Source organism: Gymnodraco acuticeps, unplaced genomic scaffold, assembly GCF_902827175.1.
Source record: "Gymnodraco acuticeps unplaced genomic scaffold, fGymAcu1.1, whole genome shotgun sequence".
NCBI classification, from domain to species: domain Eukaryota; kingdom Metazoa; phylum Chordata; class Actinopteri; order Perciformes; family Bathydraconidae; genus Gymnodraco; species Gymnodraco acuticeps.
In genome coordinates, this window is record NW_022990441.1 from 5213031 (window position 1) to 5228306 (window position 15276).

The 15276-nt window shown below is 40.8% G+C and overlaps 2 protein-coding genes across 2 annotated transcripts in view; one reads left to right on the top strand and one right to left on the bottom strand.

The window, feature by feature from the left end:
- Window positions 1-488: 488 nt before the first annotated feature.
- On the top strand, window positions 489-6365 carry tmem160 (transmembrane protein 160). Its single transcript, XM_034225353.1, has 4 exons — window positions 489-830; window positions 1554-1578; window positions 4144-4236; window positions 5074-6365. Exons 1-4 carry the CDS (start codon window positions 609-611, stop codon window positions 5409-5411), a joined length of 678 nt encoding a protein of 225 aa, XP_034081244.1. The 5' UTR covers window positions 489-608; the 3' UTR covers window positions 5412-6365.
- A 6181-nt stretch (window positions 6366-12546) lies between these two features.
- Window positions 12547-15276, bottom strand: part of npas1 (neuronal PAS domain protein 1) — a 38886-nt gene continuing 36156 nt past the window's right edge. The window contains 1 exon segment of the mRNA XM_034225367.1: window positions 12547-15275. Coding sequence (XP_034081258.1) covers window positions 14784-15275 — 492 coding nt within the window. The 3' untranslated portion in view covers window positions 12547-14783.

Below are 15276 nucleotides of genomic sequence, written 5' to 3' on the forward strand. Positions count from 1 at the left end.
TTGACTTCAATGTATCATTTTCCGCTTCCGGGGTCCCATGGAGGCTCCCGGAAGGGGAGGGACTTCGCCTCTCTATTGCATTTAAAAATATTTTAACTTTTTTTACAATCCTTTCTTTTTCTGAATACATTACGTTTACAAAAAAAGTATTGGTGTTTTTTTTTCTCCCGTTTTATTCAACTTTTTGTAATACATATTATATAATAAATCTGAGCATGTCACAGCCTTGTGCTCTGACGCCCTCGTGTGACGTTCACTTACAAGTGCATGTTGTTTATATTTGAAGAGGAAATATCGATATTCGATATAAACGAACGTACAATAAACACAATAAAACGAACAGTTAGCTGTGCCTTGAAGTCAATACAATGACACTGTTCTGAAGCATGGTTGGTTTATTTCCCGTCAGTCGAGTCGCATGATGGCGCTGAGTTCATTCCTCTTACCTTTTCTCGGCATCGTGATGTATCATGGATGTGATGTATACATGGAGGAGTCTCTTCCGGGTTTGTCGTTGTTCGTGTGAGAGTTCACAGGGCAAAGATCGTATTATGCTTTTGCTTTCAACTCGCATGCAATTTGTTTAATCAGCTTAGATTCGTGATGTGATGGCTTTTCTCACTTTGTTCATGAGAAGGCAGTTGCCGCCGGCCTTGTCGCACTTCGCCCGGACGGTGAGGAGTCTGGCCCACCCTCCCGCCGCCAGAGCCCCGCTCCTCCGGCGGCTGCACGGCTCTCCTCGGCTGCGGCTCGGAGAGAAGGAGCCGTGGCTGAAGAGCCGGGGCCCGGAGCAGCACCAGCTCTCAGACCTCGACAAGGCCGACGCTTTGGTATGGAAATGTTGTCTAATGAGAACATAAAGAGTGCTTTTTCTTAAACTGTGAAATGTCAATGCTGTTTTGAGAAGCTGTACCCCACTCAGGTACTCACTGCAAATCTTTCATAGATTATAGTTTTGACAAATCACTAGTAGGCCTACTACTGAGGACACTCAGTACATTTACCAAAGTACTGTACATTTTGAGATACAAGTACTTTACTTGAGTATTTACATTGTTTTCTACATCGTACTTCTGTACTTCTACCCCACTACAATTTACTCTACTACATTACATTTACACCTTTTAGTTACTCTGCAGATTTGGATAAATTATGTGGAATGTAATCAACACTTAAATAAGACTTTATATACAGCTGGAGTAAATTCACAATCTACCCTGCAGCATACAAAGTCATTAAAACTAGCTGCACCTTTACCAGCTTTGATAAACACATTAATAATTATAATCAAAAAACATATAATATATTATTCTGAAATGGGCCAATCTGCATAATGATTACTTTGACTTTAAGTATATTTTGATGAAAATACTTTTGTATTTAACATATGTAACATTTTGAATGCAGGATTATGCAGCACTTTTACTTGTAACAGAGTATTTCTACTCTGGTACTTCTACTTAAGTACAACGTACTTCTCCCACCTCTCCAATTCATAATGACATGGTTAAATCAGAGGTGGTCCTAATATTGTTCCGTTTCCTTTTTTTCAGATGCTGCGAAAGTCCCATGAGACAGGTAACTGACCTAATCCATGCTGGAAATAATGACCAGAATTTACCATAGATTTAACCCTGAAGCGAAGGCTATACATCATCGTTGACAATATAGTAATTGTCTGTAGGTGTGGTACAATAAGATTAACAACTAGCCCGGGGGTGAAAAAGTATGCTGTCTTTTTGAACACATCCCAGTCAGTGAAGATATAGCAGGCATTTCCCTGACAGCTGGTAAAGACACCTCATTTGACATCATTACGTGGGTGAAGCCAGATATCGAACATTTGGTGAAACAAGTAGTTTTAAATTAAATTATATAACAACATCAAATCAATTAAAAGGTTTGTACTGACAGAAAGGTTTAAGGGGCTAAAGTAAAAATTACTACACAGTATTTAGTCGTGGGAATGATTGGGCTGTTATTTGATTGAACAGTCTGTCACAGAAATGGAAAACTAGAAGTTTATTTAATAAAGCTCAGGGGCCTCATTTATAACGCCGTGCGTAGGATTCACGTGGGAAGGTTGCTTGCGTAGTAGAAATCCAATAAATAGGTACAGAAATGTTCCGACATTTTCAGATTCACAAAACATTGCGTACCGGCGAAGAAAGTGCGTACGGCACTTCCTACGCCGGTTTCCCTTTTATAAATCACAATCGACTCGAAATGCGGTGCAGCTTTTGCGGGCTTCACGTAACGCCCATATTTGCCTATAAATAGTCAAAGAAACGCCCATTCATTCATTCATTCTGACTGACTTTATGAAGAAGATTGCAGGAAAATGACGACGAGAACAGCTAAAAAAGACATCTCACAACACCGTGTCAGATTTTGGTTATTTTGGGGGAGGTCGAGATAAATCATATTGTTTGGTGGATGCAGTTTTGAACCAGAGTAGCAGCATGGAGGTCGGATCGTCACCTAATAAATAAATAAGTGGTCCGAAAAAGGTTAATGACAAAAACAATACACATAGCCTTCCTCAGGCAGTGTGTTTTGCACTGGGGACAGGAGACACCCCCTTGATGAGAAACTGTAAGAAATGATAGGGGAATCTCTCCGGAGTGGAGTCATGACGACTGGATCTGAATTATTTGTTTGTATTTGGTGGTTTGTGTTCCAGCTTTCGATCAGCAACTATATATCCATAATCCACCAGTTTAAAGGAAATACAACTAATGTGTTGTGTTATATTAGCTGTACAATTTACCACATATGGTGTTTCTTAGCTTCCATACCTCCTGTGTTTTACGAGCGACTTATCAAGTCTTGGCAAACGGCATAAAACACGATTAAACGTGATAGTAGGCTGCCTACATAAAACCATGTTCGTATCTACAACCAATAGAAATGCAAAACGGCGTCAGTTTAGACGTAATTCTGTCCTCCTGCTTACCGCATCATTTATGAGAAAACATTTCATAACATTAACACAACATATTCGAGGTGGTTTTAAATAACATATCCGTATTTATTTATTTTTCCAAGTTATGTTTTTGTGTGCACTGAGGAGTCGCAAACAGGCGTTTGTTTAATCATTTTAAGATTGGCTTTAATCAATGTTTGAAAATGAATTCTTCATATATGATAAATGAGAGGTAACATTTTGTTTATGGTATTATTTCCACATATTTCTCTCCATTCTTCCTTCTGCCAACGGTGTCGCAGTTTCTCGTCTCTCCCGTTTTTGTGCTTTGTGCGTACGCATGGGTTAGAGTTTGCGTGGAGGGACCGCACATTTTCCCGTCAAGTTAGTATTTTTATAAATCGCAAACATTGCGTAGAAACTGGCGTACGCTATTTTTTGAGCGTATATCCCTTTTATAAATGAGGCCCCTGAAGAGGCAGCAGGGAGATAAGAGTTTAGTCAGAAATTCCTAAAATTGAGATTTTGACTGTTTTGTGTAATTGTGTATGTGTGGAGGTTTTGTTTCAATAAGTATGATATGTCCCGTAGCTCCAGCACCTCAGATAAGTCTCGATACCTGGATAGCTGTGTTTTTTCTGTATTTATAACCCTGAGATTTAAATATATGGGAACTTTGTATGATATTGACATTGTGTCTTTATTGGTTAGGTATTTATGTAAAATGTACTGCAAGTTTTGTGTTTAAAAAGGTGGGGTAACTTACATTTAGTTTTGACTTGATACCTAATCAACTTGTCAGCTTGATTTGTATTAGTATGTTGATATTGTTGACATAAGCCAACTACGCCCTGAGCAGAGATCTAAATCATCAAAAGTGAAAACACCTGTGAATGTGTGCAGGGCTTTTAAACGACTGACTGCTTTTCATTCAATCATATAAACATCAAATCTCATAGTTTCAAAAATAAATAAAACATATCTATATCCTTTTCTCTTAATGTAGCTCAATCTAGCAATGTTCCAGTTGTATTTCATTGCCATATTGTACATTTCAGTGCATTTTGAAACAATCTCATACATCAGCACTGTACTTAAGGTTTTAGGCATTTGTTATGGCAGTCATTTTATGCTTGCATGCATGTAAACAGAGTGACAGATTTCTGGTCAGGCTGAAATGTGTCAGCTGTTATTTTCAGGCTTTCTCTGTTTTGCAGGATTCCTCTCGTGGTTCAGGAACGGTCTGCTGTCGACTGGGATAGGAGTCATCGCATTTGTCCAGAGCGATGTGGGGCGAGAAGCAGGATATGGTACATTTTAATGTGAATCAGAACACTTGTAGCCAAGGCTCTATGTTAGTGCAATAACAAACATCAACTTGTGATTCAATTTATTTGAAACATTTATTTAATCCCCTCAGTTCCATAAATATATGCCTTAAATAAATAGTTTAAATATATTAGATAGAAGACAGGTTAATAAACAGTGGCTCTAGGGCTAAATTCTTCTAAACTAAAGGATTCAAGAAAACTAAAAAGGCTTGAAAATCAATGAATGTCCATGAAATAATTAAATAAACTATAGCATCTTTAACCATATTCCTTAGCTCTTTTTGTCCTTGATAAATACATTTCTAAGTGAACCTTGCATTGGAATTACATTTTTCATTCAGCAAATAAATACTTTTTTGCCAGGATCTCTTTGATAGGTTAAAGTCATCATGAGTAAATATAATGAGCTGAGATCCTTCATAATAACCAACCAATAACATGGTTACCAGAAAGGCCAGTTTTATGTTTTACACTTTTTATTAAACAAAACATTTATTAAATCATAAAAAAGTCATTGAGTTTGATAAAAAATATTGTCGGAAAAAACATGAAAACTACATTTGCCATCTATGGTAGTAAATAAAATGTTGAGGTTAACATTAATCATGTTAGTATAAATGTATGACTGCTCTTGAAGAAGCACACCAGTTGAGATGAGGGCTTATTGTGTTTTATTCAAATCACTTTGTCGACCAGATATTATTTTATCTTATTAACTTGAAGAACATGTATAGATCTAGTCTGCCTCCATATCATATTTATATAGTGAGAAAATGAATGTTTACAATAATACCATTTCAATCTGTTTCCCCTCAGCCTTCTTCATCCTGGGGGGTGTGTGTGTGTCGTTTGGCGGGGCCTCATACCTTGGCAGCCTGTTGGCCCTGCGGAGGATGATGCTGCTGTCTGTGCCAGCGCTGCTGCTCCAGAGCGCTGCGGTGGTCAGCGTCGCCCTCTTCTGGCTCTGTGCGGTATCGCTCTACATCGGCCGTCTGGAGGTGGAGATCATCCACGAGGACGAAGAGGACGAAGAGGATGACGACGAGTGCCGGGAGTGCCGCGAAAGGGCGAGAACACCGTGGTTAACCAGTGGCTCCCACAACGGCAGACATCACAACAGTGAGGACAATGACAGCAAGGGGCCGAACAAGTAGACATTCGGAACGAGCGGGAGTGTGTGTTGCTATGATTCAGGGCTTCCCCTTATTTGTATGTGTGTGTGTGCATGCAACAGCTTACATGTCCATATGTTGGCTGTGTAAGTCAATCAATACAGACTTTGTGTATTGTTATTTAGATGGAAAGAATATTGTTTGGATGAAGAAATCCTTTAAGACCTTTAAGAAAACTGGTCATAACATGCTGAAACCTTGGTTGTTTGACTACTTTGACTTCTGGTGAATAAAAATCAGCCTTTTGTACAATTTCTTATAATCAGATATATTCAAAGCTGCTTCTTTTTCATCATCAATCCAGAGACTCAATGAGAACATTATATATAAGTTAAGTTTTCACTCACTGTATGCAATATTATTTTAGCCATTTCTTTGGCTTCTTGTCTCATCTTGTTCAACCTTATTAACTCTGACTACTGAATACTTGAAGTTTTCATAAAAGAACTGAAGGTGGTTTTGATATGCCATGTTATCTAGAAAGAACGGGTCATACTGCATATTTCAGGTCTGTTTTTCTTTTTTCTAAACCAATGAGGGCTTACAATATTATTTTACAGAGGTTTAAAGGTGAATTATGTTTATCAGTTGTGTTTTAATAGAGCAAAAGCACTTTCGTCAGTTTTTTTGTCGCTATATAGAAACTTAAGACTTTTAGTAAAAAGGTATTTTTGCCACAGCCTTTTCCTGTAGTTATACTATTGGTATATACATGTACTGTACCTAAATGGAAACAAACCATTATACCTTTTGAGTTGATTTTCACCATCTGGTGATTACTATAATTGCTGTTGTTATGGATGTGAAGTATGGCTAAAGGTCTAGATATTGAATGGTGTGCAACAATTGGGTTCATTTTGTTTACTTTTTCTTTCTGTATGCACTAATTATAGTGTACCCTACTGTACATACAGTAATAAAGCAAGAAGAAATCTGTGTGTGTTTTTTTTTTGCTTTCACGCTACACCTGTGGGTTCTCCCCTACAGGTTGATGATGATCCCTTAAGTTACCAGATAAATCCGAGGGGTTATGAAATGATTAGCGGGATGTTAAGATAAATACATCATTTGTTATTTGTTCCCTGAAATAATATATATATTTTTTTTAAGTCTCTAATATTAGCATACTGGATGAGAGAACCTTTTCAAGCAAGCATGTTTAAAGTGCAATAGAGCCAAAAAGTTAATAGCTGTTCAAAAAGCATTTTCCTTTTTTTAGTATTTGATTAATTCCAAATTAATCAGGGAATTTGCACCACTAAGGTGCACCCTGAATTAACTTTATATTATGCTTACATTGTGCATATTCCTGAATAAATTTGTCTGCTTAATGAAATTAACAGAAACTGACACATTAACCTTTTGAGCCATGTAGTATTCCTGGGTGGTACTAATTGGCTTCTTGGTCTTTAGCTGGAGATGCCGTTCTCAGCGCACTATGTGCATTGAGCGTCATGGGGAATTTAGAGTAAATAGCGCAAAAACATTGCATTCATAAACTTTTCAGAGGCTTTTAGGAAAAAATGATTTAATATAGAAGATTTTAAAGGTCCCATGTCATGGCCATTTCTACTGATCATATTTCCATTGTTGAGGTCTACTAGAATAGATTTAAATTGTGCAATTTTCCAAAATCGCATTGGTTTCTCATACAGCATCTCTGTATAGTATGTGTATTCACTCTGTCCTAAAGGGCTTGTTGGAGCTCCTGCCCCCCCTCCCTGTGAGCCCAGTGTGCTCCGATTGGTCGGGATGTTGCGAGGAGCGGACAGGTTTCCGGGTCGGCGATACAGCGAGAACAAGCTAAACTCATCCTGAGCACACACAAACACTCACAGCCGAAGTAAAAACAATAAGTGTGGCTTGATATTGAGTAAGAAAAATGTTTATAACGCTGTGAGAATGGGTCTGCGGCCAGAGAGCATTTCTTCGCGATCCCAACTCGTCTATTACCAGCGTTCAGGGAGCTCTATGCAAGTCAATGGGGATTCCGGCCCAATCCCAAACCACTCCCTCGACCCTACCCCTCCGTGACGGAGTGAACTCCGTCTGTATAGCCACTCGCAGCTCAACGAGGCTCCCTCCTGTCAGATGGAGGGAGTAAATACAGCAGCAAACTTTGGGACGGCCTCCCCTCTCTCCGGCAGAAAATGCCGTAACTGTATGTAACAACGGTTTCAAATCAGCATCTCTTAGACAAAACATTTAAATTAATAACTAAAATAAAACTCCAAACATCTTTCATTGTGTTGTTCCTCTTCCTTGTAAAGCTCTTTTAGTTTTAAACCTGAGGTTTATAAGATTCCTAGTTTTTGCAACAGTCTGTAAATATACACTTTATAATAAAATGCACACATTTACCTTTTTCTAGACAGGTATGAGATCAATCAATCAATCAATGTTTATTTATATAGCCCAATATCACAAATGTTACATTTGTCTCAGTGGACTTCACAGTTTGTACAGAATATCAGTATGACAATACGACACCCTCTGTCCTTAGACCCTCACATCGTACAAGGAAAAACTTCCAGAGAAAACCCACAGTTTAAAGGAAAAAATGGGAGAAACCTCAGGGAGAGCAACAGAGGAGGGATCCCTCTCCCAGGACGGACAGACGTGCAATAGATGCCGTGTGTAAATTGAAAAGATAATACATTTGCAACATAGGTAGTCCAGGTGATCCTAAGTTAAAACATGAGGTTATCATGAGGTTGTTAACATCGCAGTTTATCAGTGGATGTTTGCTGGAACTACTTGTAAACAGCGTGTTTCCTGACGGACACACACAGCGTTGAGACTGGTCAGGTAGAGACCGGTCTCAAGTCAGCACCGATGCAGACTCGCTGTTTGAGGGCTTGATAGCCCACTCCCCCTCCACACCGCTCCACACTCGTTGGTTTGGAACAGCCCTCAATATAGCGGACCCTCCGCGTGAATGCGCAAATGGAGGGGTAGTGTGTAGGGGTAGGGTGTAGGGGGCAGCTTGGGAATGGGCCTCCCTGTTAGTTAGCAAAGGGATCCTGGTGTGTGAGGTGCTCCGCGGATTGGTCCATTTGGGCCAATCCGGTCATTTGTTGTTGATTTGGGTGTTCACACGTCAGAGAACCCAGGAAGCAAACAATGGAAAAAGAGAAATCTCCAACGAGGCGTTTTGGGGCAGCATAGACTGTGTTAGAGTTTTACTCGCTACAAGGTGTACTTTGAGGGTTTTTGACTCTGCAGACCGTTCACATTCATAAAAACCTTCATAACACACAAGGGGACGGGTAATAACCGGAAAAGCATGACATGGGCCCTTTAAGTTTAGCAAAAAATATGAACCATCAGATTGACATAAGGTAACTCAGTACAAGCAAAGCAATTTAGCAGCAATAACTGATGAGTCATCTTCAGTATGACGTGACAAGCTTTGCTCACCTTGATTTAGAGATGTTCTGCAGTGTTCTCTGCAGATCCTCTCATGCTGTCAGGCTGATTGAGGACAAGTGTTGGACCGCCATTTTCAGGCCTCTCCAGGCCTCTCCAGGCCTCTCCAGGCCTCTCCAGGCCTCTCCAGGCCTCTCCAGGCCTCTCCAGGCCTCTCCAGGGAAGTTAGACATCCAGTCTCTGCTTGAAACACTTTAGGACATTAACACAGTTGGTTCCAAGGCATTCTTGCATTGTCCTGTCTATGTGTTAAGTTCATTGTTCTGTTGACCTTCGGGCCAATCTGAGGTCCTGAATGTTTTCTACTTGGTTGGCCTCGACACAATCTTGTCTCTGACCTCAGCAGGCTTCAACCTCATGGCTTGTTTTTTTTACTCTGATATACATTATCAGTTGGGAGGCCTTATGTAGACAGGTGTGTTCCCAAACCTTGTCCAATCAATAGAATTGACCACAGGTGCACTTCAATCAATGTTTAGAAACGTAGGGGAATGGGAGTCTAACATCATAACGGTCATAACAGGGTCTAACAACGTATGTCAATATGATATTCAGTTATTTATTTTTAATACATTTATAAGAATTATTTCTTGGCATGGCCCCTTCTACAAGAGGTTTACATTTTTAGTGTGATAAAGTGATTTCAATGATTTATATGGTTTTATTGAGTTAACATTAAATCTGTGGATAAAGTACAGCGGACATGACCTCGGTATCTGCACTATTAGCTGAGGACATCAAGGAGATTTGAGATCACACACTCTATATTTAAATACGCTCTCATAATAAATAAGTCATTCGAAAATGTGGATTATTCTCTTTCCTAGATAGTTAAAATGAATACATCTTTAAATGCATCACCTTACCACTACATATTAAGACCGCTACCTGTACCGATATTTATTTTATTATTTTTTTCATTATGTAAACAAGGCTTACCTTAATGTGTAGTAGAAGCTCTCCTTGCAAGGGACGTCAAAAGATGTACAAACTGTTCACACACATGCTGTACATGCATAATTCCTTTAATGAGCTGCTGTTGTGCGAGCATGTACGGAGATGTGAGCTGAGCTGAGCAGCATGTGGTTGGTGTCTGTGTATGTGTATGTGTATGTGTGTGTGTGTGTGTGGTGTGTGTGTGTGTGTGTGTGTGTGTGTGTATGTGTATGTGTATGTGTGTATGTGTATGTGTGTATGTGTGTGTGTGTGTGTGTGTGTATGTGTGTGTGTGTGTGTATGTGTGTACGTGTATGTGTGTATGTGTATGTATGTGTGTGTGTGTGTGTGTGTGTGTGTGTGTGTGTGTGTGTGTGTGTGTGCGTGTATGTGTGTGTGTGAGAGTCTTGGTGATGGGGGGGCTTTGTCTGTGATAACAATCACTGACTGGGTTAGGGCGAAGGTCTGTGATATCTGGCGGCCATCGACACATAGTGTTGCTGTTGAGACTCACCTCAGAGTCACCCTCTCTTCCTCTCCTTGGCTGATTCCCTTGGCGTCTCAGTGCAGTTGTGTTTCACATGCAAGGTGTGTCTAGGTGGCTGCTGCAGTGTTACCAGCACCCCTACCTCCTTCCCTCGAGCCCCTCTCCTCCCTCTTTTACTCTCTCCTTAAGATCGTCTTCTACCCTTTCGCCCTCCAGTCCTTTTCTTTCTGGACTCCTACTCACGTTCGCTTCTCCTCCCCTCCCTCCTCTCCTCGTCTCTCCTCCCTGGCTGCATCTGACTGCACAGGTCTGCTTGGCATGCAGGAGGCTCCTGAGGCCTGGCGCGTCTAAAGGGCAGGGCGCCCAGAGGCAGGAGACGCGCCCTCACTAACAAACACCATCCACCCCCGTACCCCGAGCATCTATAGAAACCACAACACCAGCCACAGCTCCAAGTCCAGGTCTAAGCTCATACATCTCTCAACCTGTGCTGCACATATACACTCCCAGCGCTGAAAGTAGGAGCCATAACCTCTGCTTATTTTGCTCATCTGCTCTGAGGTGTTAAATGCCACACGTATGGATCAAAGCATCAGCCTTAAGACCTGCATTACTTATGGATTGGCCTTCTCCTGGCTGAGAGGAGAAGACATTGTTGGGAAACATTCACAAAAACAGCAGGGAAAGGATGGAGGAAAAGAGGGAATGGTAGAGGTGCAGTAAGCCCATGTCAGGTGGAAGCTGTCTCTGTGTCTCCCTCCATTCCTCACTCTATTATTCCTACCCATATTTTTACTCTTTCAAATGCATTTACATGTGCTAAGGTATTTCCCCCGGGAGCACGACTCCAATTCAGGGGGTAAGATAAGCCATCAAAGTCAGTGACAGAAAGGGCATGTGGGTGACTCAATGACAGGCTGAGCAGAAGACAGTCAGGAGAGCTGCCATGAGTTGTGCGTGCTGAACACACACACACACACACACACACACACACACACACACACACACACACACACACACACACACACACACACACACAGACATATGCACATGCACATTGACACAAAATGTGCTCTGTTCACTCCACGCCATAAAGACTGTAGTCCGCAGAAAGGAAAGATATAAAGAAGAAACCAGAGGTTGTTGTGTAGCTCCGTCAGCAGCACTTCAGCATACACACACACACACACACACACACACACACACACACACACACACACACACACACACACACACACACACACACACACACACACACACACACACACACACACACACACACACACACACACACACACACCACACACACACACACACACCACACACACACACACACACACACCACACACACACACACACACACACACACACACACACACACACACACACACACACACGGCTTTGCACGTACAATGGCATTTTCTCCCCAACAACTGCTCTTGTTTAGTATGCGCTTCCTTTGGTCTTGAGGAGGAATGATCCTCACTCTAATGAACTAGGGCCTGCCACTTGAATGTAAAACAGGATTTAACCCGTCTTCAATGTCAGAGCCCCTCCCTGGGGCTGCTTCAGACAACACACACTTGCAAATTCTGGAGATGCACACACAGACACACAAGCAAACTACCAATGTACACACACACACATACCCTCACACACACACACACACACACACAGATGCACGCTCGCATATCGTTTCTCCTAAGTGAGATGCTCTCCATGTACTTGCTGTGCTTTTGTTCATTTCAGAAGAATTCAAGTCTTTGTAGATGTAAACACAATCAAATGATGTCACGCTTCATGAAAGGGTCGCTCTCACCTGCTCCACACTTTAGTTTATATATTAAGGATATTATTGAATATTACAGGACATTAATTTCACTGTGTGTTGTACTGCCCTTTGCCGACTCCAGAGATAAGCAGGATTGCCCATAAAAGTCTGCAATGATACAAAACATCTTTATTATTTATTCTACCACTGTTTTGTTCTTTGTGTTTTTTATTCTTGGCTATGCGTTGAATTTATGTTACATAAACAATTAAAGGCTGTCCATTCATTTATGATTGGCCTAAATATTGAAGTTTCGTAAAATGCATTAAGCAGCTGATATGAAGAGAACTCTGTTTACATTCAAATGTGTCCAACGTGATTTATTTCAAACAAATATGAAGCCTCATTTAACAATGTAACATGTATCTTTCATGCCTATTCATATATCTGAATTGTTATGTGCTGAAAAGAAGCAAGAAAGAAACAACCAAACCTTGAGTTGTGCTCCGCTACTGGAATATTTTATTGTTATCGTCATCTGTATCACTGTTTTTCTTTTTACATTTGTTCATTTTATTTGATGAGTGGGTGGAGTATTCACAAAGATGGGGAATAATGTTAGATTCACAGTGATGGGCAAGGGGTTAGCTATTTATCTCAGCAAAGAAAGACAAAAGAAAACCAAACACACTTGTACAAGCAAACACACACGCACGCAGTCATACACACACAATATATCATTAAACACCCGAGAATGTGTGCGCTCACACATATTTACGTGTGACAGCTACAGTATGGGTGTGTAGTGCACTTCTCTTTTTTGTCAGACATCAGATCATAATTTCCACATAAACTGAGCCCTCAGATCAGACAGTCGACCGTAATCTCAATTTTGGAAGAAAAACAAAATACATATGGCATCATTTTGAAGACTTGGTTTTCAACAATGATTGAAGTTTAGGTGCATTTTCATTACATGGTAGATCCGTTCAAATGACTTCATTCCAAAGTGCTAGAGAGCAATCTGATATTTCCTGTATGTTTAGCTTTGCTTGTATTATTGTCATTTTTTTTTCAATAATGCAATTGGCTGTATTATAACCAGCATTTTTTGAAAAGACTAACATTTTCAGATTTTAAATATTACATTGTGGAATAAAGATTCTCGTTTTTTTAAGTATTCTTTAGGCAACCCCAAACTGTGTGTAACTTCATTTCAAAACATTAAAGAAAATAAAAAAGGACATTTTTCATACAAAAACTGTTTTCGATTTGTTTGGGATTTTCAGTCCTGAGAATTCCAGTCAATAAGTGTCATCTGAAATTTAAAGTGTTTTATATTTCCACTTTTTAATTTAAAACTTGACTTCAAGTTGACTGAATTAAAATAAAACCAACATCGGAATAATTCAGGTTATTTTTATCGACCTTTAACGGTCGTCTTTTAATGACCACAGGTCTGTTTATCTTTCTGCCTCTTTCAAATGACCATTATCTTCTCTACCTCTACTAGAGTGCAGTCGGGCTATGATATTAGTGACCACTCTTGCATTGTTGTCTGTTTTAACAGGACCACACAGGGAGTGTTAAGTGATGAAGTGCTTTGAGTTCACACCAGAACAAATTTCAGTAAGTGCTTATAAAAAACAGAGGTTTAAATGATAATAAACACTTGTGTCCAGCACCATTTTCCCTCCTAAAAACATTTTCAGAAATATATTTTTTAGAGAATAATACAAAAGGTATTTGGATGACATTGTACATCCAATAAAACTATGTTATTTTGTCTGTCAAGACACCATTTTCACACGATCCTTCCAAACAAACAAAAATCAATAAACTTAAAAAAAAAAATGAAAACAAGAATATGGCTTCAAACACAACCGCATCATCATACATAATATACTATAATGAATACTCAGTTAACAAATGGCCTATAAACAAACAACAGAAATAACGTCCTGTCTGCATTGCATTTTCTTCCCTTATATATGATGGAATGTCTGGGACTACTTTATTCATATTTATCCCAACAGTGTGCTTTAAGTATGGCTGAATGATGAATACTTGAGATTTTTTTTATCCTTATCATTTTGAATCTCAATACAAAAACACCAGAGGGCTTTCTTTGTCTATTTTAAAAGAAACCCAATAATCAAACTCTCACCTGTATCTCAGCATAACAGATGATTTGTATAATACTGCAATAATAAAAATGTATATTCCAAAGTTACTTTCATTCGTACAGTCCATCTCTTTCTACTGGCTTTAGGGTTAATTGTGTTAATTGTAGGGACAGTGATGAGGATGTGAGCTGAGGGTCTTTATGGTTTTGTCTCTATGTACAATATGGCTTCTCTGAGTGGAAGAGACACAGAAATTAACAGAGTCATCTAGAGAAAGACACAGAGCAGAGTTCATTATTGTTGTAGAGACGGACAGTCTTGAGGGACAACCAGTCAAAAGTTTCCATGTCGTGTTTTCTCTGAGTCACTGTCACTTGTCCAAAATGCGAGGACACAATAATTCCCTATGGCAACGACTTGTCACATATTTTATATCGCAGTTATTCAACTCATTGTCCAATTAGTAAGGTCCTTAGAGGCTTAATGAGGCTTAATGTCCTGCCACTTCTGTCTCTCCTGCCCTTTTCAATGTCTCTCTTTCTGGTCTGTCACTTTGCTCCATCCTTCATTTTCATCTTCCCCTCTCACCTCCTCCCTTCTAAGTCTCAGTCCTCCTCGGAGCCCGCGGCCCCCCTCAGTCCATTCATACAGAAGGGCAGGCCGGAGGAGAAGGGGTTGTCAGACGGGGAGAAACCACTGAAGGGTGGCAGGCCAGCCAACCGCTGTAGGTGGGGGAAGAAGGCTGTCGGGGGTCCCTTGTGGTGGTCCGAGCGTAGCTGCAGGCCATCGCTGATTCCACCGCCGTGGTGGTGGTGGTGGGAGGGGGGCAGCTCAGGTGGAGCGTAGCGGATAGTGCTGGGGGCGTAGAGGCTCTGAGGGCCCTGCGGGCTGAGGGCGAGGGGGTGGAAGAGGACCCTCCCCGCTGCGCCCCCTGCAGCCAGTCTCTGGAGCAGCTCAAAGTCAGGAGCGCAACCTGCACCCCCACTGCTGCGACTGAGCACCCCCGACAAAATCCTGTCCTCGCGGGGCAGCGGGGAGGACACGGACATGACGGGGGACAGTGCCGGGGACGGGGGTGTGAACAACCCTTTTGGGGGG

Coding starts and splice junctions, on each gene's coding strand:
- tmem160 (XM_034225353.1), top strand. CDS start 609: ATGGCTTTTCTCACTTTGTTCATGAGAAGGCAGTTGCCGCCGGCCTTG. Junction 1,579..4,143: donor GCGAAAGTCCCATGAGACAG/GTAACTGACCTA, acceptor TCTGTTTTGCAG/GATTCCTCTCGTGGTTCAGG. Junction 4,237..5,073: donor GGGGCGAGAAGCAGGATATG/GTACATTTTAAT, acceptor GTTTCCCCTCAG/CCTTCTTCATCCTGGGGGGT.